The 25,227-nt window shown below is 41.4% G+C and overlaps 2 protein-coding genes and 2 long non-coding RNA genes across 10 annotated transcripts in view; 2 read left to right on the top strand and 2 right to left on the bottom strand.

Annotated features, from left to right (window-relative positions):
• Positions 1-25,227, top strand: part of TAP2 (transporter 2, ATP binding cassette subfamily B member) — a 116,580-nt gene that overhangs the window by 16,544 nt on the left and 74,809 nt on the right. The window lies entirely within an intron of this gene.
• LOC127561627 (DLA class I histocompatibility antigen, A9/A9 alpha chain-like) lies at positions 845-11,907 on the top strand. 5 transcript variants are annotated; one of them, XM_051996808.1, is made up of 9 exons: positions 845-953; positions 4,467-4,614; positions 5,738-6,007; positions 6,209-6,484; positions 7,222-7,497; positions 7,648-7,806; positions 8,281-8,356; positions 8,538-8,591; positions 8,767-8,825. In XM_051996808.1, the coding sequence occupies exons 2-8, from the start codon at positions 4,554-4,556 to the stop codon at positions 8,542-8,544; spliced, it is 1,125 nt and encodes a 374-aa protein (XP_051852768.1). In that variant the 5' UTR covers positions 845-953; positions 4,467-4,553; the 3' UTR covers positions 8,545-8,591; positions 8,767-8,825. The 5 variants fall into 5 exon arrangements, with proteins under 5 accessions (XP_051852768.1, XP_051852773.1, XP_051852771.1 ...); XM_051996809.1 differs by lacking the exon at positions 8,281-8,356 and having other exon boundaries at positions 846-953; positions 8,767-10,666; XM_051996813.1 differs by lacking the exons at positions 7,648-7,806; positions 8,281-8,356; positions 8,538-8,591; positions 8,767-8,825 and adding exons at positions 10,766-10,850; positions 11,581-11,907.
• Positions 7,334-25,227, bottom strand: part of LOC127561644 (uncharacterized) — a 142,177-nt gene continuing 124,283 nt past the window's right edge. Inside the window, exon 2 of the long non-coding RNA XR_007953501.1 lies at positions 7,334-7,393. This is a non-coding gene — a long non-coding RNA (uncharacterized LOC127561644). The remainder of the gene's footprint in view (positions 7,394-25,227) is intronic.
• LOC127561642 (uncharacterized) lies at positions 15,405-18,340 on the bottom strand. The gene is made up of 2 exons (XR_007953499.1): positions 16,886-18,340; positions 15,405-16,414 (listed from the first exon to the last, which is right to left on the bottom strand). It is a non-coding gene; the product is annotated as an uncharacterized LOC127561642 (long non-coding RNA).

Raw genomic sequence — 25,227 nt, forward strand, 5'->3', positions numbered from 1 at the left:
AATTATGTCATCAATACGGGTGCTTTGGCAGTTTGGGAAGTGTGTGTGTGTAAAGTCCCCACTCCTCTTCGAAACATGTGAGAAGTCTGTGCTTGTTGGGTCATTTCAGTCTCGTCGGGGTTTTTGTGACCTCATTTTCTTGGCTAAGATCTTGGCGTGCTTTGCCATTTCCTCCTCCCACTCATTTTTAGAGTTGAGGAATTGAGGCATTTAAGTGACAAGTCCAAGGACCCAAAGCTGGTGTCTGAGGCCGTGTTTATTCACTACGCCCCCCTAACGCCTTATGAAGTAATCTATCTCTTCTCAAGTAAGGTGGGGGAGAACCCCCCTCCGAAGTAGGCGGGGCTCTACACACCCCGTCCCGTAATGAGGTGACTCTGGGCGCGGTCCCACACTGGGGATCCACAGAGGTCAGACTCAAACTACGGAGTTTCCCTTGGATTCCCGCTTAAGGGAACACGTCGGGGAGGGAGTGGGAGGGAGAGGGGGGTTCTTCCCTACTCTCCTACGGGTCGCCACATTAAGGTCCGTCAGGAAAAGCTCCGTTCGACTGAGACTCTTCCTAGCCCCGCAGTCCCCTACGGTTTCCAGTTCTAATCGCCCTTGGGCGGCTGCGACTAGCCAATCCCGGGGCTGCTCTGGTTCGTCTGCAGCTCCCGCCCCCAGCGGATGTTTTTCCAACTACATTTCTTGTTTTCCAGCTCCTCTCCTTTACCCCGGTCTGCGATTGCGCGTGCGCCAACGGGTCCAGGGTGGGGCTGTTGGGGTTGTGGTGACCTTGCATCCTCCTATATAGAGCTGTTGAGTTTTTTGCTTGTGGTATGTAAGAGTCCCAGGCTGGAGAGAGGATCTGGTAGAGGTGCTTTTCTCAGAGTTTCCGATCGCCGTGGAATTCTTGCTTTGGCTGGCTGTTACTCAGCCTCAGTGGCCCTCAGTTTCCTCATCTGTAAAAGGTAAAGTGTTGCTTTTCCTGGAGGCTGAGAGAGGGACCCTTTATAAACAGCAATATCAGGATCTTGGGGAATAGCTGTGTAACATTTGCCAATGACTGAAGCGTGTAAATGGTAACGCTGAAAGTTTAACAATCGGTTCCCCCAAACGGGTACTAGTTGACTTCAGCACATCCCTGGCTACACTCCTCACCAATGTGCAGTTTTACTATAATAATTTCATCTACTCATTCATCGAACTTCATCCTTTTGTTTTGCAAAAGTTGGATTGAATCCCCAGATTTTCCTGTCCTCACTGCGAGGGCTTGAGTCAGTAACTGATGGATGCACTGAGTTGACTTCCAGATATTGACAATGAAATAGAGAAAATTATGGCATAATAATTGAAAGTAGAAGGACCAAGAAAAGGAGGGCTTTTTTTGTTGTTGTTGTTATCGTTTTTGTTTTTAGAATAAGACATAAAATATTTGTACAATGCCCTTAGCACACAGTTCCTGGCACAGAGCTGACACTACATAAATGCCTATTCCCTTCCCTTTTCCCCTCACATCCCTAAAATGCTGAGATCTCTTCCTATTTCCTATTTTGATGATGCTCTCATCCAAATGAGAACATTGTATTTGGTAGGACTCTAGATCTTGTAGATAACAAACCACTAAGTCCTGAGCTATGAAAAGAAACGTGAATGTTCTGTTTTGTTGTTGTTGTTTTCCCTGCCACCTCATCTGGTGACCAGCAGTCAGCAAACTACAGAGAAGGGCTAGACCTAGCCCTCTGTGCTCTATTTAAAATGTTTAAAAAATCATTCTTAGATAAACAGACTGCTAAAATTTGACCCATGGGCTATAGTCTATGGAATTAGTTAATCACTGTGATCTGGTTTCCTATATAAAAGGGGAAAGTTAGTGATTGATCATTAGTGGTAGTACCCTCTGGTACTGGAATGTTGCTATACAAATCATTAATTAACCGGCAAATGTATATTAGTGCCTACTATGTGACAATCTCCATGCCATATGCTGGAGATGCAGAGACAAAATAGCCTTTGTCTTTAAGGAACGGACAACATATACACATGCCATATATAATATACATATACATTTTGCCTATATACAACACACCCGTGCAGCATACATAATGTATGTGTGCATACATGCACCTTGCATGTATGCACACATACACAAAACAATAGGCACCTATATACATATGATGTGTGCTGTATTTATGTATACACATATTTTGCACATGTACATACATGGTAGGAGTGTTACTGCTGCTGCTACTATTGCTGAGTCGTTTCAGATCTGGCTGATTCCTTGTGATCCTATTTGGGGTTTTCTTGGCATAGATACTGGAGTACTTTGCCATTTCCTTCTTCAGTTAATTTTACAGATAAGGAAACTGAGGCAAATAGGGTGTAAGTGACTTGCTCAAGGTCACACAACTAGTAAGTCTGAGGCCAGATTTGAATTCAAAAAGAAGAGTCTTCCTGACTCACAAGTATACATGCAAATATACATATACATTAGGTAGATATGTTTGTATATATGTATGTGTATATGTGTATAAATACACACACACACAGTCTGATGATCTTCAAAGTGATAGTACCTTGTCTCTATTCTGAAACAACTTTGGATACATTTTTTGTGTATATACATATTTGCTGCATGTGTGTACATATATATGCACATATACACAATATATGCACAGGTATGTGTATATAGTAAGGACTATCTGTCTCTTATGATATAATAACTGTGAAAAAGCTAATAGGACTATGGCAATTTATTAGCTATTTGAAGTTAGGGAAAGTGAAGAATTAAGAATGATTCTAAGTTGCAAACCTAGTGACTAAAAGAATAGTAGTAACTCTGACACAGATAGAGAAGCTTGGTATGTACTTTCCCCTTCTATGGTGATGCAAAATTGGAGCTCTTGTAAGAGTCTAGGAGTTTTATGGGAGCTCCATGGGAGTTGATAAAGTTACCAGCAGAGAGAGTGTAGAGAGAGAAGAGAAGGCCCAGGGGATAGCTTTGTCATACATCCACAAAGAGAGCATGAGCTAATCCTCAATACATAAATGATCCAAGAATATGGCAACCAGTGAGGGAATTGATATGAGAAAAAACACCCCAAATCACTAATACTAGTAAAAATGTAAATTTAAACAACTTTGAAGTTTCACTTCCTAGTCATCATATTGGCAAAGAAGACAAAAGTAGGAAATTATCAAAATTTGAGGAGTTGTAGACAAAACAAGCACACCAATGTCCATTGGTGGAGCTAGAAATCAGTTTAATTTCTGGAAACCAATTTGGCATTATACTAGAAAAATCAGAAAATTATATAAAACTTTTTGATCTACCTATCAGTAGGCAGATAAACAAGCATTTATTAAAACTTTTATGCCAGAGATTATGCTAAATATTGGGGTTTCAAACAGTAAAAGAAAAATGATGCTAGATAGATAATATTTATGAAAGCACTTTTCTGAGTGGAAAAAGTGCCAGTCTCAGGCAGTCTGGAGGTAGAAAGGTAGAAAGGTTGATGCTAGGATAGTCTTGATAGTAACTCTTTAGGTCAAGCAGGGGCCATTGTCCTTAGCAAGAAGTAGAAAGCTCAGTGACTCCACAGAGAGGAAGAAAAAAGAAAGAAAGAAAGAGAGAAAGAGAAAGAGAGAGAGAGAGAGAGAGAGAGAGAGAGAGAGAGAGAGAAGAGAGAGAGAGAGAGAGAGAGAGAGAAAGAGAGAGAGAGACAGAGACAGAGAGAGAGAGAAAGAGAAAGAGAGAGAGAGAGAGAGAAAGAGAGAGAGAGAGAGAAAGAGAGAGGGGGGGAAGGGAGGAAGGGTAAGGGATGTAGAAGACCCTTACCCAAAATGACTACTCAGAGATCATTCAGTAAAAAGCAGAAAAGTTGTTTATTGAAAACCTCGGATGGATGACACGTCCCATCACTAGAAAAGAAAGAGAAAGCTTGTGGTAGGAGGGCTAAAGAAGTAGTAAAGATACATAGCTTTTATACAAGAGATTACATCACAAGTAAGAGAGAATTGAGAATGGGGTGGGGAGTGAGGTGGGGGGAGGCATCTAATTGGTTGTTGCTATCCAGAGCGATTGGAATGAAAGGCTTCTGTTTCCCTGAAATCTCCCGATTTCTAAGAAACAGAAAATCAGGCCTTCAGGCTTAATCAAGCAGATTCAGCTAATAGACTAAATATCGATAAATGTCAAATACTGATAAATGTCATCAGCTAAGGTTAAGTAAATATGTTTATAGTTGGCCAAAGCTCAAGTAAATATGAGCCTGCACATATTATACAGGTCATAGGGGAAACACAGAAATAATGAAAATAAAATAAAGAAAAAGAATTCATACATTCTTGTAAGTTCTTCACCTTATCTCTCTCTATTCCATATAAAAGGAAATAAGGAAGAAAAGAAGGGAGAGGAGAGGAGAGGAGAGATCAAAATGACTTCAGTTTCAGTTTTGTTTTTATTTGGTTGCTTTCTCTAGCCATTGGGTGGCAGGTCTACAACTTGTTAGGAACTGACTTGGTTATTTCCTGCTCACTACTCTAACATGGAGGTCTAGTTCTCTAATATGGAACCTTTGAAGCTCTCCTTTTTGTTGATGACTGTGGCGCTGCGGGAGATCAAGGCAGGTGAGTAAAGAATGTTGTTATCGTTCAGTCGTTGCAGTTGTGTCTGACTCTTCATGACCCTATTTGGGTTTTTTGGGGGAAAAGATTCGGGAGTAGTTTGCCATTTCCTTCTCCAGCTCGTTTTACAGACGAATATGGTTAATAGTATTAAACTGATGTTTGGTGACTGGGCAGATTGACCAGAGGCTGCTTCTTGTGGAAAAGGTTTTTTTCTCATTCCCATAACCCATAAAAATTTCCTAATCCTCAGGTTCGGTTTGTTCTAAGGGGGAGGGGGGACGGGGGGGGTGTGTGAAAGTGGGCGGAGAGTGAATTACTTAGTGGCTAAGTACCTAGCTGGTGTGTGTGTGTGTATGTGTGTGTGTGTGTGTGCCTACATATGCTGTCTCTTAATTTGAGAATGTTTCGAACAAGTATTTGAAGTAGAGATGAAGGCTTGAGGAAGTTGGGGACAAAGCTAGCTAGCAGAGTCGAGAAGGAGTCTGGTATGGAAAGGGGAATGGCAAGCCTACGAAGGAAAATCCCAAGAGATTGAGGGGCAGAGGTGGATGGGGGAAAGACTGGAGACAGGAGGACTGGGGGAAGGGTAGGATTAGGAGGATTGGGAAGAAGAGTACAGGAGAGGGATGAAAAAGATGGAATCATATTTGGGGGCTAAAAGAGGGGTTTACAGGAAACAGAAACTTTGGAACTCAGGGTACTTGTGAGTAGTTTTTAAAATTTAGATGCAGGGGCAGCTAGGGGGCGTAGTGGATAGAGCACCAGTCCTGAAGTCAGGAGGATCTGAGTTCAAATCCAGTGTCAGGCACTTAACACTTCCTAGCTGTGTGAGCTTGGGCAAGTCACTTAACCTAATTGCCTCAGGGGAAAAAATCTGGACCATATAAGGGAGGAAGTAGGGTGTTCAAAAAAGGCAATGGCTTCAATCTGGTAGTGGGAGAAGTTTCAGGGGAGCCGAGAGAGATTGGATAGGGAAAGGTAGAAGAAATGAAGGAAAGAGGTGGGAGCGGTGGGGGCAGCTGCAAGGATTCTACGCTGGAATGAGTTTTTGGCCTTTGCTACTGCGGCCGGACCGGATCCCTGGGCCTGGGAGGACAATCATGGTCATTGTCTTTGTCCTTAGGAATTCACTCTCTGAGATACTTCCAAACTTCCATGTCTCAGCCCGGACTCACAAAGCCGAGGTTCATTTCCGTGGGCTATGTGGACGATGAGGCGTTCGTGCGCTTCGACAGCTACAGCGCAGGTCTGAGGGAGGAGCCTATGGTGATGTGGTTGGACAAGAGTAACCAGAATTACTGGGAGAGAAACTCACGTGTCATCCGGGAGACTGAGCTCACGTTCCAAGTGGGCCTGCAGAATCTGCAGAAGTATTACAATCAGAGCGAGGGAGGTGAGTGAGGCAGGGCGCGGGATCTCTGGTTATGGCCACCTTCAGACGGGGGAGATGGTGGGGCGGGTTGGAGATGGATCGCGAGGGGCATGCACACTCCTGAAGGCCACCTCTCAAATCAACCTCTTGGGAGTTGGGAGAGGATTGGGCCCGATTGCGTGTGTAAGCCGGACTGACAAATATTCTGGGTCTGGCCCAAAGTTCACACATATCAGCGCCTGGTCGGCTGCGAAGTGACTTACGACGGGATGTTCAAGAGGGGGTTTGAGCAATTCGCCTACAATGGGCACGACTATATATCTCTGGATCCGACAACTCTGAGTTGGACCGCGGCAGAGCCCATGGCTGTTAACTCCAAGCTCAAGTGGGAGGCGGAGCGCAGCATCGCCCAGAGACAGAAAGCGTATCTGGAGGATAAGTGCGTTTACTGGCTGCTCAAGTACCTGGAGTACGGGAAGGAGAAACTGCTCCGGGCAGGTACAGCTTGTTTGGGTTCTGGCTAAGCCTATCCTCTACCTCTTACATCCCCTAGAGATGGAGGGGGGGGGAGGTTGGAGCCTGAATTCTTCTTGAAGGCCTCTTGTAGGAGGGATGGAGATTGGGATGAATCATAGAGTGCGTGAGCCCGATGTTTGCTTGCCCCACGAGTCTGTGAGAACTTTAACTCTATTCTTTAGGTCATTCTATGGGACTTGGAATCTGTAGAATTGAAGAAGTTGGAGATGAAAGCCGTATCTATAGAAATAATAAATCACTCCAGCCTCAATTTAGATTGTTTGAGGCTTGGCTTAGGGTGCAAGGAAGAAGTTCCAGAAGAACTGCTGCCTCAGGGAGAGAAATAATTTCCCGACAAGGAAGAATTTGGCCCCTTCATTACAATTTCAATCTAGGTTGAGGTGGACAGCCCAACTTGACTTCAGCTCTTATCCTGTATGTCTCTGTCTCATTATTTCTCTTCTCTCCCTCCCCCTAAAATTTCTGAATCAGGAATTCTACACCTTCTTGGTCCCAACTTGTATATAAACAAAGGAGGCGTGGAATCAGGCATCCCTCTCTCTGAAATGGGACCAACTACAATTTTTTATTTCCCTCACAGCTTCAGGAGCTTTGTGTTCTTCTTCAAATGTACAGTATAATTTTTGTTATCCTATAGTAGATCCTAGCCTTTGAAGAAGGGTGTCCTTGTAACCTTTCCTCTAATCTTTCTTCTGTAGCTCCTCCCTCTGTTCGAATTACCCATCATACCCATCCTGATGGTAAGGTGACCCTGCAGTGCCGGGCCCAGGACTTTTACCCCGCGGAGATCTCTCTGACCTGGCTGAGAGATGGGGAAGAACAGCACCAGGACACAGAGTTCATCGAGACCAGGCCTGCTGGAGATGGGACCTTCCAGAAGTGGGCAGCTGTGGGGGTGACCTCGGGCCAGGAAGGGAGATATACCTGCCAAGTTCTGCACAAGGGGCTGCCTGAGCCCCTCACCCTGAAATGGGGTAAGGACTGTGAGGAGGGGCTGGGGGGTGGCCATTCCCACCTCCCAGAAGGAGCAGAGGGAGGGGGAACTGCAGGGGGAGTTAGGGAAGGGTCAGTGAATCTCAGGCCAGAGAGGGATCCCGGCCTTTCAGCTCCCTTTTCCATTTCAGAGCCAGAGTCCTCATCGCCCTGGATCATTGTGGGGGTCCTTGCTGTTGTCGTCCTCCTCATTTCGATCATTGCTGGTTTTATAATCTGGAGGAGGAAGAAGACTTCAAGTGTGCAGGACTGGAAGGGGGTCATTAGGCGCAGGCACTATGGAGATTCAGGTTTCCCTGACCTCTCATCTTGTCTTTCTCTCCCCAAGTTCTCTATTTCCTATCTAAGGGACTGTTAGCTATATGCTAAGACTCTAGATAAATAGACCTGTAAAGATCCCTTGTAGTGCTATAATAATATTACTGCTAAATATAAATATATTATATTATATACAATTTGTTTATATATATAAATATAAAATATATGGCTGGCTGAGTGGGGAAACCTCTTCAGAATCAGATAAGAAATGAACAGGGGGATTTCTGCTAAAGAAACTGGGTGTCTCCCCATTCAGGGTTGTAAATCAGAATAGGATATTGTTGATACAGGCCTGAAGGTTGGAAAGTGTCCCATTTGTAGTGCCTTTTTTCTCTCTTCCTCTTGACTCTAGATATTGGCTTGAAGTGGGGTGGGGTGGAGGAGCAGTGTCAATTGTAATTTGTTGTGTCTACAAGACAAATCACAGAACTTCTGAAACTTTCTAGAGATTCTCCTTGACTTCCCCATGGAAATTTTTTTCTTTTCCAAGTGGAAAAGGAGGGGACTATGTTCATACCGCTGGTAAGTGAAGGCTTGACATTTGATGGTAGAAAAAGGGGCCAGTCCATAATATCTTTGGGATATGAGAAATGAGAAGTTAGAAGCTTTCTTAGTAGTCATTCCTCAGTGTCCCTTTGCCTTCATATCCCCTGGTTCTAGAATATATGTCCCTGAGTGGGTTGTTTCTCTCTTTTGTCTTCAGGCAATGACAGTGCACAGGTGTCAGATGAGTCAGATATCTTTTTCACAGCCAAAGGTAAAACTCTGGGGCTGGTGTAAAGGGGAAAAATAAAAAGAAAGATATGTGAGTGGTTGGGGTGAGGATGCTTGTTTCCTCCAATGGGTGGTGAGGCAGCCTTTTCGGGATGAGGAGAGATTTGAGGCCAGAGATGACTTTGAGTATCTCCCTTAATCTGTCTGTCTTTCTTTAGCCTGAGAGAATTGCCATGTGTGGACCTGAGAAAGAAAACAAGGATATTCAAGTCTCTAATTCCTGTCTTGTTCCTGTGTTCTTTGACTTCTCTTCCCAGCATTAGCTTTTGAGATCATCACTGAACTCTACTGGTTAAACCCCAGGGAAGCATCTATAATGCCCTCATCCTATTATCTATCTATTATTATCCTGTCTCACTTTGCAGAGGCCAGAGGGCTTTGTAAATGACCCCTCCTTAACATTTGATGTTTCACTGAACTCTGATATTTTTCTTCTTGCAAAAATTGGTATAATGAATACATTCTTTCTTCAGCTTGAGAAAACTTGGTTATGGACAACTGAGAAAAAACTAAAAATATATAAACCTTTAATTCCTGTCTTATTTGAGTTGACCCCTGGCTTTTCTTCCCAGCATTGGCTCAGGCTGGCACTTGAAGTCTTATTCCTCCAGATTATAAGACCAGCAATGACCGAAGTGAGGAGAAGGACAGCAGCAAGGAACCCCACAATGATCCAGGGGGATGAGGATTCTGGTTCTAAAAGCTTTAATTAAAAAAAAAAAAACATGAAGGAGGAGAAAGAACTGAGACAGAAAAAATGAGGGGGGGAAAATATATAGGAATTAACTCAAACTAGTATGAATTCAAGCCATTCTCCAATTGATAAGTGGTCAAAGGATATGAACAGACAATTTTCAGATGAAGAAATTGAAACGATTTCTAGTCATATGAAAAGATCTTCTAAATCACTATTGATCAGAGAAATGCAAATTAAGACAACTCTGAGGCATACAGCTCTCATATTGGCTAAAAGGAGGGAAAAGATGATGATGAGTGTTGAAGGGAATGTGGGAAGACTGGGACACTAATACATTGTTGGTGGAACCATGATTGGATCCAACCATTCTGGAGAGCAATCTGGAATTATGCCCCAAAAGTTATCAAACTGTGCATATCCTTTGATCCAGCAGTGCTACTACTGGGCTTAAATCCCAAAGAGATCTTTAAGGAGAGAAAGGGACCCATATGTGCAAAAATGTTTGTGGCAGCCCTCTTTGTAGTGGCCAGAAACTGGAAACTGAATGGATGCCCATCAATTGGAGAATGGCTGAATAAGTTGTGGTATATGATTGTTATGGAATATTATTGTACTATGAGAAATAACCAACAGGATGATTTCGGAAAGGCCTAGATTGATATTGGACAGTTCATTAAATGAACTGATGTTAAGTGAAATGAGCAGAACCAGGAGATCATTATATACGGCAACAACAAGATTATATGATGATTAATTCTTTTTAAAAAAAATTTTAAATTATAACTTTTTATTGACAGAACCCATGCCTGGGTAATTTTTTACAACATTATCCCTTGCACTCACTTCTGTTCCGACTTTTCCCGTCCCTCCCTCCACCCCCTCCCCTAAATGGCAGGAAGTCTTATACATGTTAAATATGTCATAGTATATATGATGATTAATTCTGATGGACATGACTCTCTTGAACAATGAGATGATTCAAACCAGTTCCAATTGTTCAGTTATGAAGAGAGCCATCTACACCCAGAGAGAGAACTGTGGGAACTGAGTGTGGGTGGTCCACAACATAGCATTTTCACTCTTTTTGTTGTTGTTTGCTTGCATTGTATTTTGCTTCTCCTTTTTTTTTTTTTTAAACTGGTTTGATTCGATTTTTCTTGTGTGGCACGATAATTGTATAAAACAAGGCTAATGTTGAAGAATTATCCACGTATATGTTTTGAAAAAATAAAAAGTTTTAATTAAAAAAAACTTTAAAAAATGAGGGGGAAAATAAATTGGAAAAAACATTAGCAGCAACCCAAAAAGCCAGATATTTCTGAAGACATAATAAAAATTATTATAGAAAGTTATGCAACAAATTTGTTGTTGTTGTTTAGTCATGTCCATGTCCCATTTTCTGTTTTCTTGGGAAAGATACTGAAATAGTTTGCCATTTCCTTCTCTAACTCATTTTTCAGATGAGAAACCAAGGCAAGCAGAATCAAGTAATTTGTACAGGATCACATAGCTCAGAAGAGTCCAAAACCACATTCCTGACTCCAGGTCTGCCACTTTATCCACTTTGTCACCTGACTACCTTATGGGAAAGATAGAATTAGATTTAAAAAAGGAGAATAAAAGGAAATTTGTGAGGTGGGGGAGGTAGGAGTAAGTTGGACTAAATGACTATTAAAGTGACCTCTAACTCTAATTTTGTGATTAATTCTTCTAATAAGATATTGAGTACTACTAACACCTGAAAAATGTCTTGAAATAAACTAAGAAATTTAGGGGAAACTGTTCAGCTAAGTGTCAAAGTATCTAGGTACCAGGCCTGGAGTCAGGAAGATTCATCTTCCTGAGTTCAAATCTGACCACAGACACTAGCTGTGTGTCATGAATTGTGTTTGTCAAACACAATTTAAAAACAATGACAAATGCTTGTCTTAAGCAAGCAGATTCATATGTTTTTGTTGTTCAGTTGTGGCACCATCCACCGCCCCACTTAACCCCCTGATGTATGCTTTGGGTCCAAGACTATTTCTCCCCCTCCTTCCCTCTTCTGTTTGAATGACTGAGGAGAGAAAATGGCATGTTCACTTGTAGACATGGATGCTGATGTTTGGGACTGATAATTCAGAATATAGACTTAAAATTCTTAGGTATCCACTCCAGTTCCTATCTGAACAGCAATCCCTTCTACATCTTAACCAAGACTCATCTAGTCTCTACTCGCTATTACAAGTTGATCTATGGATTTTTTCATCCCTGAGATGCCTTTAATTCTCTGTAGGGAAAATTTATTCCTAATTTCTAAGAAGAAGAAAGGGTCACACAGGAGCAGGAGAAATGGGAAGATGATGGGAGGGAGGGAAACTCAAGTGCTACAAACAGTGAAACTCCATTCTTTGAATAAGAACAGGAAGAAGAAAGATCTGTGAAGCTGGGGATTTCCTTTGTGTCAGTTTCAATTTTGGTCTTCTAACCCGTGTGTGTTCATTCTGCCCATTTACCAATTGCTTTTTTTGGTCTTATATTAACTATTGGATGGCAGAGCCTGTGAAGCTAATCAGAAGTTAAGCATTCATCCATTAACCCAGAGTAAATTGATTTTAGCCACCTTGTGCTTCTGCTTTTTGACTATGGGACCTGATATGCTTTCTTTTATTGGGGACTCTGGCCCTGATAAAGATCTGGGTGGGAAAGTAGAGAATGGTATTAAATGGTCACCTAGAGATTGGATAGAAATTCTAGGGGATAGATATGTAGCTGAGAAAGACCTCTACCAATAGCTACCCCAGCACCACATCAGAGTTACTTTCCAGCAAACACCTTAATCTCAAGTAAAGTGAAACCCAGAAGGTTTGGTTGGCAAGTAGGGTAATCAGGGGACAGAGCATTGGACAAGTCACTTACGTCTGTTTGTCTCAAATTTTTTTTAAAATAACTTTTTATTGATAGAACCCATGCCAGGATAATTTTTTACAGCATTATACCTTGCACTCACTTCTGTTCTGATTTTTCCCCTCCCTCCCTCCACCCCCTCCCCCAGATGGCAAGCAGTCCTTTACATGTTGAATAGGTTACAGTATATCCTAGATATAATTTATGTGTGCAGAACCGAACAATTTTCTTGTTGCACAGGGAGAATTGGATTCAGAAGGTATAAATAATCTGGGAAGAAAAACAAAAATGCAAGCAGTTTATATTCATCTCCCAGTGTTCTTTCTTTGAGTGTAGCTGGTTCTGTCCATCCTTGATCACTTGAAACTGAATTAGCTCTGTTTATCGAAGTGATCCACTTCCATTAGAATACATCCTCAAACAGTATCGTTATTGAGGTATATAATGATCTCCTGGTTCTGCTCATTTCACTTAGCATCAGTTCATGTAAGTCTCGTCATTGACTCAGTTTTCTAATCTGTAAAAATGAACTGGAGAAGCAAATGACAAACCACTCCATTATCTTTGCCAAAAAAATCCCAGATGGGGTCATGAAATGGGGTCAGACAGATCTGAAAAAACAACTGAACCAGAAAAGGTAGTGGTGAGAAGAAGCAATGAATGTGTGTGAGCCTGTATATGGGAGACTTGGAGGCCAGTAGCCTAGCATCCTTAGCTTAAGTTTGGCAGGACAGTGGGAGTTTTGGGGTAGTTCTTTTGGTTTGGGAAGGGTGAGTAAGTTGATAGGTGGTATGAGGACAAGGAGCATTGAGGGTGCCAGGAAGGATAAAAATCTCCAACAGTACTGGGGGCCTTAAGAAGAGAGCAGATCCGCCTAGGAGCCCCAGAATCTAAGGGCAGTACTGAGAATCAGGAACAACTTTCTTAAAGAGCTTCACAAGGGAGCATGGGGAGTGGCTGGGATGAGGCCGGGGGCTAGGTGAGGACAAAGGGTAGGGGGCTGATAGTGGGGAGTGTGAGAGACCTGGGGCTCCCACCAGAGTGGGGAGGGACCGAGCTTCTAGAGGCAAGAGCACTAGGACATGCCCTGATTGTCAGTAAAGCTCATCTCAGAGAGATATAGTCAGGAGAATTGCTATGGTCTAGGGCTATGCACCAACAGTATTGGGGTGTAGGGGCTGGAATGCCCTGCATGGGAAGGCATGGAGCCAGGAGTGGGGCAGGAAACGGGGTTCAGGGATCACACCCCAGAGGCCTGGTTTGCTCTGAGAAGTCTTGGTTTTGGCTGTAGACACAGAACTCTCGTCACTCCCCATGTCTCAGGTTCTCTATTCATAAGGTATTTTTCCACTTTGGCTTCCCACCCAGAGCTCAGGGAGCCACAATTTTTCTCTGTGGTAGCCCACAAGTAGAGGATCCGCAGTTACTACAACTTCAACAGTGGCAGCACAAGTCAAGATGGAATCTTGGGTACTGTAAATGGACAAAGTGGATTGAAACTACTGGAAACAGGAAATGTGGAAGTCCAAAATGAAAGGAAAAATTTGGGAAAAATTGAGACACACAAGAAAATCTTGAAAAGAGGATTAATGGGAAAGAAGGGACAAAATTTTTATGGTAGCATTTGTTTAAAGTGAAAAAGAATTGGAAGTTAGGAGAATGCCCATGAACTGAGGAATCTCTGAACAAGTTGTGGTACTGACTGTGATTGAATTCTATTGTTTTATAAGATAATGACAAACAAGGTCGTCTCAGGAAAACCTGAAGACTTATGTGAACTGATGCAAAATGAAGTGAGCAGATCCAGAAGACTGTGAACACATTGTATGATGAATAATTTAGCTATTCTCAGGAATATAGTGATCCAAGAGAATCTGAAGATCTATAATGAAAAACACCACCTACATCCAGAGAAAGAACTGATAGAATATAGACTGATGTATACTTTTCGGTAAAACTGACCATGGAGAGAGATACTGGGGAGTAGGAGGAGCTCCATCCTCTGGGTCCTTGATAAGTCCAGAACTGCTCCTTCCCCAGTTCTTGAATGGTGGCAGTGAATACAGATTATTGGCAACCACCCTAACTTCTTCCTGCTCATCTTCCATAAGCCCTTAATCCATGGGGAAAGTCCCCCAGTCTCCAAGCACAAGTTCTGTAGAAAATGTCATGTATAGGAGCATCATTAGACTAGGGAACTTCTCCCATCTGCTTCTTCCCCCTCCTCTCCCCCCTTAGCTGTCTGTTCCCCTGGGGAGCAGTCAGTATGATTACTGATGACTTTCAGACAGATCCTCTCCCCCAGCTCCACTGCAAAATCTAATTCACTCAGGACACACTTATTGCAGACTCAGTTCTCCTCTGTTCATATAGAATTACTCTCCAGAGATAGTTTCCATTACTCCAATCCTGGCCTTGCCTCTCAGTGGCAGGATTCTCGGTGGCAATTACAATCCCAAGAAGAGCAAACATGAAACGAATTGGAAGCCTCTTCCCATAGAAACTAATGCCCACCCCATACTCATACTTCTTCTATATTCAGTGTGGTAGTGGCCAGAAAATTCACATGTCGCCTCCCAGCTCTCCAGTTCAGCCAGATCTCCTACTTTTGAACTACTTCTTCCCTCTTTGCTCCTGTCAGAAATACCCATTTTCATTGTTGTGCATATTTCTTGGGTCTGGAAAAGTGCCCATCATTTTGACATCCTCCAGTCCCCAAGAATGGTTCCTTGAATCTACTTTGGGATGAGGGGGGCCTGAAGTCCAGACCCGGCAGCCCTCTCTGCCTCCTTCTCCAATCCCTGATTCCTGCTCATTTCCAATAGGAGGGACCCAGTCCTCAGGTGGTCAGTTGGGTTTAGAGCTTGATTTGCCTCATGGTTGGTGAAGTTTAAAAATCTGTGAATGGGAAGATAGTGGGGCCCAGAGAGATAGTCGAGAATCAAAGAAACACAGGAAAAAGAACTCAGGCTGGCTCTGGATTCCTGTCCTATGTTCAGGCTTCAGTGTGCTTCCAGTGCTTGGTTCTTTTGGCTTATGGATCAAAGGAAGCAGCTCAACTTTCTGTTTCTTTTTCCCAGAAATATCTTCATTTCTTGCTAATAGAGCAGGCTGCCCTGCTCTTTGCTTCGCTCTTTGCAATGGCTGTCCACCAGATGGGGACAAATTCCAGGCTCTTGCTTGGGATTCAGGAAATGCCAACTCCAGGACACATTTTTTTTTTAATTAAAGCTTTTTATTTACAAAACACATGCATGGATAATTTTTCCAACATTGACCCTTGCAAAGCCGTGTGTTCCAAATTTTCCCCTCTTTCCCTCCACCCCCTTCCCTAGCTGGCAGGTAGTCCAGTACATGCAATATATGTATACATATTTATACAGTTAGCTTGTTGCACAAGAAAAATCAGATCAAAAAGGAAGAAAAATAAAAATTGAGAAAACAAAATGCAAGTAAATAACAGAGAGAGAGAATGCAATGTTGTGTTCCAACTCAATTCTCACAGTTCTCTCTGGGCGTAGATGGCTCTCTTCATCACTGAGCAAATAGAACTAGTTTGAATCATTTCACTTTTGAAGAGAGCCACGTCCATCAGAATTAATTGTCGTATAGTCTTGTGGTTGCCATGTATAATGATCTCCTGGTTCTGTTTAATTCACTTGGCATCAGTTCATGGAGGTCTCCAGGACACATATTCTTTTTTTTTTTTTTTTTTTTTGAGCAAAATTGTGGGTGTACTTATTTATTTATTTATTTATTTTGCTTTTTATTTACAAGATATATGCATAGGTAATTTTTCAGCATTGACAATTGCCAAACCTTTTGTTCCAATTTTTCCCCTCCTTCCTCCCCCTCCCCCAGATGGCAGGTTGACCAATACATATTAAATATGTTAAAGTCTAAGTTAAATACAATATATGTATACATGTCATACAGTTATTTTGCTGTACAAAAAGAATCGGACTTTGAAATAGTGTACAATTAACCTATGAAGGAAATAAAAAATGCAGGCAGACAAAAATAGAGGGATTGGGAATTCTATGAAGTGGTTCATACTCATTTCCCAGAGTTCTTTTGCTGGGAGTAGCTGGTTCAGTTCATTACTGCTCTATTGGAACTGATTTGGTTCATCTCATTGTTGAAGAGGGCCACGTCCATCAGAACTGATCATCATAAAATGTTGTTGTTGAAGTATATAATGATTTCCTGGCAGGACACGTATTCTTTACAAGAATAGGAAAAACAGACAAATACAGAAGGTAACTTTGGAAAAATACCCTGTCCCATCTCTGGGTATAGCTCCTAAGCTTCTTTGAATTTCTCCACTGTCATTGAGGCAGTTCTGATAAACCAAACTCACCCTGGTCACTGAAATCATAGGATATCAGACTTAAAATGCCCCCTCAAATATCAAGTTCAGTTTCCTTATGTTTTGGATGAAAAAGCTAAAACCTTGTGTGGTCAGTTCTTAACACTAGTTAGCCTGTTATTACCAAGACAGAGATTCCACTGCCCCTTCATTTGTTGGTTTGGTTCAGGAAGGCAGGCAAATAGGCAGCAAGAACAGAGGTAAGAGAGCACCTATGTTATTCAGATATATTAACATTATAAAGAATAGGAGAGAGGTGGAATTGAGGTGGGTAGTGTGGGAGATTGGATTGTGCAGGAGTCTTTTATCCCTCGACCTTATTCACCTTTTCTCTGGCATTTTCTCTCCATGCAGTTCTCTGATAAATCCAGGATATAGTGACAGTCACTGGACAGGTGGTACAGGAGGCAGTGGGAAGCCTGAAAACCGTGAGGAGTTTAGGGTCAGAAAAGGATGAAACAAGATAAAGAGGACTGAGAAGACAAGCGGCTCCATCAAAGACAGTTCATTGTGGACTGAAATGGACATTCTTTCCTCCTCCCTGACCTCCATTCATGGTGAATTTGAGGTCTTGGTTGACTTGCCCCATCCCTCCAGGGATTACTTTCCTGCCAGTATCGTGGCTTAGATTTAGAGAGCCAGAATCCTAAGGGCCTACAGCAATGAAACAACCCCCAAAATATTATAGTAATTCTGAGGGAAAAAGAATCACATGATAAAGGTAAGTCAGAAGAATAGTGGAAACATGGCTGCTGGGCTCTTAGCTGTACTGTAGTGGAGTCCCAGAGGGAATGGAATACTCACTCCAAAACTAGTGAAGTCTGGTGAGTTTTTAAGAGTCCTCTGAGTCTCACAGGACCAGGCATTGGGGGCAGGGATCAAGGAGCTTGGTGTTGATTCGTGCTCCTGGATAACTGAAGGTCAGATAATATTTATCTAATTTGGCACTATAAGAAAGAGCTTTGGACAGTTATACTGGTCTAATACTGACAGGAATTTCCACTTCTGTGTCAGCGTCCTTGGAGCTTCTTCATTTAGCTGTCTCACAGAGACTATTATATTCCTTACATTCAGATTTCCTAGGAAATAGATGGGAAGGTTGTGAAACTCTAAATAGACAGACTACTTACAAGAAGTCAGCATCTGGTCTCACCCCCGATGCTCACTTTGGGCAAAGCCATAGGGGTTCCAGACTCATAAAAGCTAGGGAAATAGTTGGCAACTGCCCTTGGAAATGAGGGTAGCAGAGAAAGGAGGGAGATGGAAGGAAATTAGAAATCACTTAATAGAATAATAATGTCTTCATACATGTATGCACAATCTAATTACAAATCATCAAAATACATTTCTGACAGAGGAGAAAACTTAGGACTGATGTGACCTGACTCTTTTATCAGCGAAGTGGAAGAAAGGGAACAAAATCCCAGTTTTCTCTTCTTTCTTTTGCTCTTAAAGCAAACAGAGTTGAGATCCAGGAGTGGAGAAAGAGGATTTCCTAATTTTACAAAGTGTTTGTTTGATCATGAATTTGTCCTCATGCATCTGACCCAGCCAATGAGAGCTCAAGGTGGTGAAATGTCAGTGGTTACTAGCTAGTCTGGTTAGGGAAGGTTCCTATTCTAGGAAAAAGAAACTCAGGCTTTCTCTTAAATCAGGCGAATACCCAGGATGTGGCCAAATCCTGTGATCATCCTCTGAAAAAACACAGGCTTTGGAATTTTCTTAACCCTGAGATAGAGGAAGCAAGAATAAGAGGGAAACTGTTTAGAGGGAGGCTTAATCATTGTGTGTGTGTGTGTGTGTGTGTGTGTGTGTGTGTGTGTGTATGTGTGTCCTTCGAAAAGGCTCTTGGGCCCTAGCAGAAAAGGAAGCCAAAAGTAGGAGCTTTGATATGCCCAGGGCTATTGTAAACTCATGTATGTGAATTTATATGTGTGGGATTAAAATGCAGCCAGTTTATCAGGCAGGAAAATTTCAGGTAGCTTTAATGTTTTTAATATCCTCCTATATCCTGTGTTCTCCCTTTTTCCCTTTCCCCAATCTCTATTTTTCCCCTAGTCAACTAGACAGAAACTAGCTTCTGACCATGGGTTATCTAAGCCAAAGAAACACAGCAGACTAGTGATAGGAAAATCAAGTCACAAATAGAAGTTCAATTAATTTTAGAATGAGGAAAATGAGGTTTGCAAAGGGAAGCCCCCTCCTTCTTAGGAAGGCTTAAAATATGCTGGACCAAAGACAGGTCTTATGGATATGGCATAGTTATGTTTATGACATAAATGACTTTATCATTTTTAGGTCTTGAGTTACTTGAGTGCTATACTTGAAAGTGATAAGGAACAAGGATTGTAAATATGTGGGGGATGGCCTTGGGAAAGAGAGGGAGGTAAATCCCTCAGTGAGTACACTTTGCAAGAGTAATATCATTTTGAGCACTCTTGGCTTTCCAAGTGCTCCTTTTCTATTATGGCCCAAGAGCTTTTTCAAAGCCCTGAGAGCTCAGAGCTTCACCTGATAAGCTTGGATACAGGACTAAGATTTTTATAATTATGCAAAGGGGAGCGGGTAGACAGTGGAGAAAGGTGGGTAGTAACTCCTGAGGTACAGGCCTTATGCCTTATTCTTGAGCAAAGGATTATTGTTATATCAAACTTAGAACATAGCCTGCTTGCTGGGCCTTAGTTCTGGAAAATAGATTATCCCCAAAATATTTTGACAAACTTCACCTCCCTGAGCCTGAACATTCTGACAAAATTGACAAAAAACGATATCAGTGATCCTGATTTCCCCCCGAGATTTCCTTTCTCCATCATTTTCGTCTCTTCTTTCCTCCTTTCAGTTTCCCTTGATTTTCTGGCCCTGAATCATCCACAGAATCACAGGTTGTTAAATTGTGTTTTATAGATGAGGAAGCTGAAGTTCAGAGAGAGTAAGTAATTTGCCCAAGGTCACACAGCAATGACCCCAGGTCTCTTGCCTACAGGTGCATGGTGGTTTTCTCAAATTTATTTCAACCTTTTACTACCTTTTCCTATTAGAGGAGGAAGGCTTTCCAGTTGGAAGAAGGAGGATAGGAAGTGGGAAGAGAGAGCTGAGTGCTTTCCAACTAAGGACTTTACCAAACTTTCTTTACCAGGAGGCAGCAAACACTGGAATTCTTGATCCTTCTTGTTCTATTCCAGGGTAAGAGGAGGATAAAATGATTAGTTGATGTTTGAGCTTGCTTTATTTATTTATTTTTTATTTATTCATTCATTTGTTTATTTTTAATTTATATATGAACATTGTCTCTGAGGGACAACAGCATGTCTCAGGAGCTCATCTCTGCACATGCAAATGTAGAAAATAACATTTGTCTTCATTTTGTCTCTTTCTGCAGAAAGTTGTAGAGCTCATGACAATACTTCCACAGATAAGGCTGCTTTAGTTGACAATTGTTTGCATTTTGTGTTCTCTGCTGGCCCAAAACAATCTTCTGTTTCTACCTCTTCCCTAGTTCAAAATTTTATCTATGAAAGGGAATCTATGAAACTGCCTTCAGAGGCAGAAGAAAAAGGAACAGTAGTGTGATCACACAATGTTTCTCCCCCTCATCCTTTTTACATACGTTTTGTTTTTAAAGAAGCAAATTTGAATTTCATGCAATAGGAAGGATCAATTTTATCTTTTGTAATTGCCTCTCTGCTTTGTTTGGTTAAGCAACTTCCCCTTCCTCCCTTACTGGAGGCTTTAAAATGAATGTGATATCTCTTCCAATTAAAAAGAAAAGAATAGGATCTTTAGTATTCAGGTAACATGCCTGTTTTGAACTTATTTGTGGATTGTGGCATAAGATGTTGGTCTAATGCTTATTTCTCTTAGACTGTTGTCCAGTTTTCCTGGTAGTTCTTCTCAAATATGGAGTTGTATTTTAGATAATTTATGTATTTTAAGTTAAAGACCATTGAAATATTGAGATCTTACTATCAGGGAGATGACATCCTAACAGGGAAAACAATAAATATAATCAGTGACTTATTAGCAGATTTGGGAGTTACAAGGGATAATTAACACCATGGATAACAGATTTAAAATTCAAAACATCTTGACTGGGTAAAATATGTAAGTGCAGAAATTTAATTTCAAAAGCATAAAATGAGGAGACCTATCTGAATAAGAGGCTATCTGAAAAAAAGTATCTGCAAGCCCTAATAGACTGACCTCCAGCTTCATGAGAGGCAGTTTTATGCTAGGGCAGCCAGAAAAGCCTCACTTGCAAAGTTGGGCTGAACTCAAAGGACAAAGCTTCAGGAAGGGGAGAAGAATGGTTCCTTTGTCCTCTGCCCTGGCCAGACCACATCTTGCAATTAGAAGACACTTATTTACTGGAGATGATTCAGCCAAGAGCATCCAGGATGATGAGCTCATGCCATGTGAAGCCTGGATGAAAAAATGTCTAGAAGAAAGCACTGAAAGGAAAGGCCCTGATTGCTATCTTCAAGCATTTGAGGACTGCTGTGCTGTTCTTCCACAATACTCCATTTGTCCACTATCCAGTCAGTGCTCATCCCTTTGTTTCCTGTCAACTAAGGAGTGAACAGCTGAATCTCAGACCGCTGCTTCAACAGAGTCTTGAAGAAACAACTTTGCCATCATGTTCTTATGATCAGGCTTAGTTGCTTTACCTTCCAGAAGCAGGTTCTATGACAAATAGATGCCCAGAAAGGGAAAAGGAAGAAGCATTTGTCTGGCACCTACTATGTGCCAGGAACTATCCTAAGGACTTTCCTCATAAGTATTATCTCATAACAACTCTTCAAGGGAGGTGCCCATTTTATTGTTGAGGAAACTGAGAGAGACAGGTTAAATGATTTGCCCAGGGATTTGAACTCGGATCTTCCTGTCCCCAGGTCTAGTGCTCTATTCACTGACACACCTAACTGCCTAGGAAGGGAAGGAAGACTCTTCAATTCAGCACTTTCTGAGATCTCACATCCAAGACTTACTCAATGAGAGGCTGTTTTCAGATACTCTTTGGCGTTCCTTATTTCTTCCCCTCTCTGGAGTCATCCAATCCTTGAGCTACCTGTCTCCTCAGAAGGCCCCACAGTCCGAGCAAAAATTTCCCAAGAGGTCTTCAGGACTCAGTGGGTAGAATTTTGGGGAATGTACCCAGCTTGTTAATGACATGAACAAGGTGAGATGATTTCTGGATAACTATGGTACATGTAAATTGATCTAGAAGAAAGGTGATCCCTTAGCTAACTTAGTGGCAACCTGAATCTCCAAAGGAAAGGGATTCTCCCTCATTAGATCTCTTAGGAAAGGAGGACAGGATCTTAGCAAAGTCCAATAAAGGGACCAAGATTTAACATCACTTCCCTGATGAGACTTTCAAGGAGGACACAATTCTGTTTGGTGGGCCAAGGACATGAATGAGATAATGGGATGTAGTTAATTTTGACAGCAAATCAGGTCCTGGTTCAAGTTGTAGGGACAGGTGCCGTAATTTCTAGCACTGTGATCATCTTGTTAGAGACTATCCTGCTATATAATGAGCACAAGTCACTGGGCCAAAAGTGCCAGGCAGTGAATAAAGTGCTGGGCTTGCAATCAGAAAACCCTGTGTCTGAATTCTGCCTTGAGAACCTACCAGTTGTTTGATCTACGGCAAGTCACTTTTTCTTAGTCTCAGTTACCTCAATTATAAAATGAACATAATAATAATAGTACTTTCTCCCAAATTTGCATGAAGATAAAATGAGACAAGTATAGTAAAGCTTTTTACAAAGCTGGGAATTGTACCTAAATGCTACAAGCTCTTGTTTCCTCAGCATTACCACCCTGATGTTTCTCTGCTTTTCATCTCTGCTTTTGATCTGGAGATGCCCTGTAATTGAGCTTGACATTCCCCAGCCTTACTACATAAATGAGATCACCAAGATTTGGGAAGCTGTTGTTCTGCAGGGATCCCATGTGAAGCCTGGAGTGTATATCTTTAGATCTATCAGGGGATCATTCTGGTGGTAGTTGTAGTGTATTTGTGTGTATATATATATTTGCATGTGAGTATATGTGTAGATGTTATTAGTCTAAAACAAATTCCCAAACCTGAACTAATTTTTAGAAAGCATTTTATTAGGATATTTGGCAAAGAAGAAAGTTGGAAATAGACGTGGCTTCTGTTTCAATAGATGTGACAAATTCCTGTTAAGGATGGCTGTAGTTTATACAATCTATGCCTGGACATTATTGTTGTAAGAATAGCCCTAATGATTTCATGATGATCTCTTTAAGAAAAGTTGTAAGTCTATAAAACCTACTCATGGATAAATACTTAGGGTAACATTTTTTGTTATCCTTAATAATATAATATCCTTAAGTGTTTTTGTAGTTTTGTGCCCCAATGCCACACATAATACTTTGTCTGCCATCAACTTGTTTTTCTCCCTGATGAAAAATTCCTCAAATAATATTTTCACCTGACTCATGATATGTTAATTGGTTAGTGGAAGAAATGTTCCAAATCTTACTACTGTACAGACACTTCTTTATTTATTTAAATAGAAGTGGATCCCATTCTACAGATTTTACTTCATAAGAATTTGCCTACTTAAGTGAAAAAGGAAGGGAGGCAGGAAGATGACTTTCCCATCCTTGGAATGAAAAGACACATAGAGGTTCAAAGACACATAGAGGCTGAGATGGAGAAGTAAGAGTTAGAGAAGAAACACTTGGGGAGCCAGGCATAGACATGTGGACCCTATGGTGCATGGATAGAAGACAGACATGTTGGAAGGGAGCAAAGGTCTCTTCTCTCTGCACCTAAGTTCTCAAGCCAAATTCCCCAGTGGCAGCAGTAATCAGCCCCAAACTTCGTCTATGCACAAGTTCACAAGTTAAAGGATAAAATCTTTCTTTTGCATTTTTGATGAATAATTAGCTCCCTGATATTTGAAGTACCTGACCTAGAAGTAGAGCAGCTGGGGACAGCTTTTTGCCTACAGGCCTTCTATCTTGACACTGGCCCTGTTTATATTGCAGCCTTCTTTCTTTCTGGGACCTTCAGTTTTACTAAAAACAGCAAATAGGAAAAATAGTCCTATTAGGAGGAGGTTACAAAAGAGAACTAACCTGAATAAGAGTTTTCAGTTACTAGTTCCAGCAATAGACTCAGTCTAATCAAGGGATATCACATCCCCTATTTCTACTCTAAGTCTCCTGTATGGATTAGATATAAGACAGGCTTTCTGTCTTACAAGACAAGAATTCTTACACAGAAACAAAATGCTAAACACGAAGAATCAAAGCATGCAAATAAGTAGAATGATTGGAACAGAATCCAACCACTTGACTATAGTTACAATCGATTGGGAAGCTAATAGTCGTCTCATCAGAAAATAAAACAGCTTAATGGGACTGATACTTAGCCATTTTACACTTCAATTTGGTTTACTAATTTATTATTTTTTATTTCAATTTTATCTCTTCACTGATTTTTAGAATATCTATTTTTGTGTTTGAGATTTTGAAATGTGTTGTTTTTCTAGTTTACTTTAAAGTTATATGACTAATTATTTCTTCTTCTTTTTTTGTCAATGTCAATGTCAATCTATAAAGAGATATAAACTTTACCTTCAGGGCTGCTTTAACTGCATCACACAAGGCTTTTTTGTTTGTTTGTTTGTTTTTGGCATGTTGTCCTATTATTTTCATTTTAGTTGATGAACTTATCTACTGTTATTAAAACAAATATAGAAAATAGACCATATGGTCTACTGATGGAAAAATCCAAGAAAAAGTAATGGCCAGTCATATGTCCATGCCTAGCTAGCATAGAAAGACAGACAGAGTCCCCCATGGATACTTTACAGGGTCAAGAGCACAGCCCATGGGAAGCACTCCATCACAGAGAAAGGATGTGCCCCAGGGCAAGAGGAAATCTGAGATGAGACTCAGCACTCCCAGATCCATACTAGACTGCCTTGACAGAAATACGTATCAACTAGCAGCTTTTTTACCCCATCTCTGAGTCATAGATCTAAGGCAGACTGAGGAGATTACTAGTACCCAGCGATGTAGGCAATATGCTAAGAGGAGCAGAGGTTCAGAAACAAGAAGATGCAATGTAGCTCAAACCTTAGACGCAGAACAGAGTTTCATTTTCAGCTTCTAGTCTACTCTGAAGTCTATAGAGGAATAATTAGGAATCTCAGAGCAAAGGAGAATTTGCCATTCTGTAACTCAGCTTCCCTGCTAGCTGATGGTGAGTCCAACATCTGTCTATTATTGTTCAGATTCAAACACAGCTTAGGAATTTGCAGAATTCGGATTAGGGGAGGGGGAGGACAGAGACTATCAGACTTTGCCTTGGATCAGACCATTGAAACCATTGAAAGTTTGTGAATCTCCAGCTTGATCTGGTCTTGAGAACTTGGATCTATACAACACTCAACACTTCAAGAAAGCAGCAACAAGACTAGCCCAGACATTTCCTCTAGAACCCTCAGAGTTCATCAAGTCAAAAGTATAAAAGCTACCCAATGCAACAGGGACTCTCATCATACAGTCAGAAAACTCTCCCCACTATGTGTGTGTGTGTGCGCGCGCGTGTGTGTGACACAAAGTCTCAATAAAAAACACAACATGGACACAAATTCAACTAGAACTACTGGAATAATGAAATAA

This window comes from Antechinus flavipes, chromosome 4 (assembly GCF_016432865.1).
Source record: "Antechinus flavipes isolate AdamAnt ecotype Samford, QLD, Australia chromosome 4, AdamAnt_v2, whole genome shotgun sequence".
NCBI classification, from domain to species: Eukaryota; Metazoa; Chordata; class Mammalia; order Dasyuromorphia; family Dasyuridae; genus Antechinus; species Antechinus flavipes.

What these genes read in the sequence shown, in the direction of transcription:
- LOC127561627 (XM_051996808.1), top strand. Translation starts at nt 4,554, where the DNA reads ATGGAACCTTTGAAGCTCTCCTTTTTGTTGATGACTGTGGCGCTGCGG. An exon ending in GCTGCGGGAGATCAAGGCAG is followed by an intron (nt 4,615 to 5,737) that starts GTGAGTAAAGAA and finishes CTTTGTCCTTAG; the next exon opens with GAATTCACTCTCTGAGATAC. An exon ending in TTACAATCAGAGCGAGGGAG is followed by an intron (nt 6,008 to 6,208) that starts GTGAGTGAGGCA and finishes TCTGGCCCAAAG; the next exon opens with TTCACACATATCAGCGCCTG.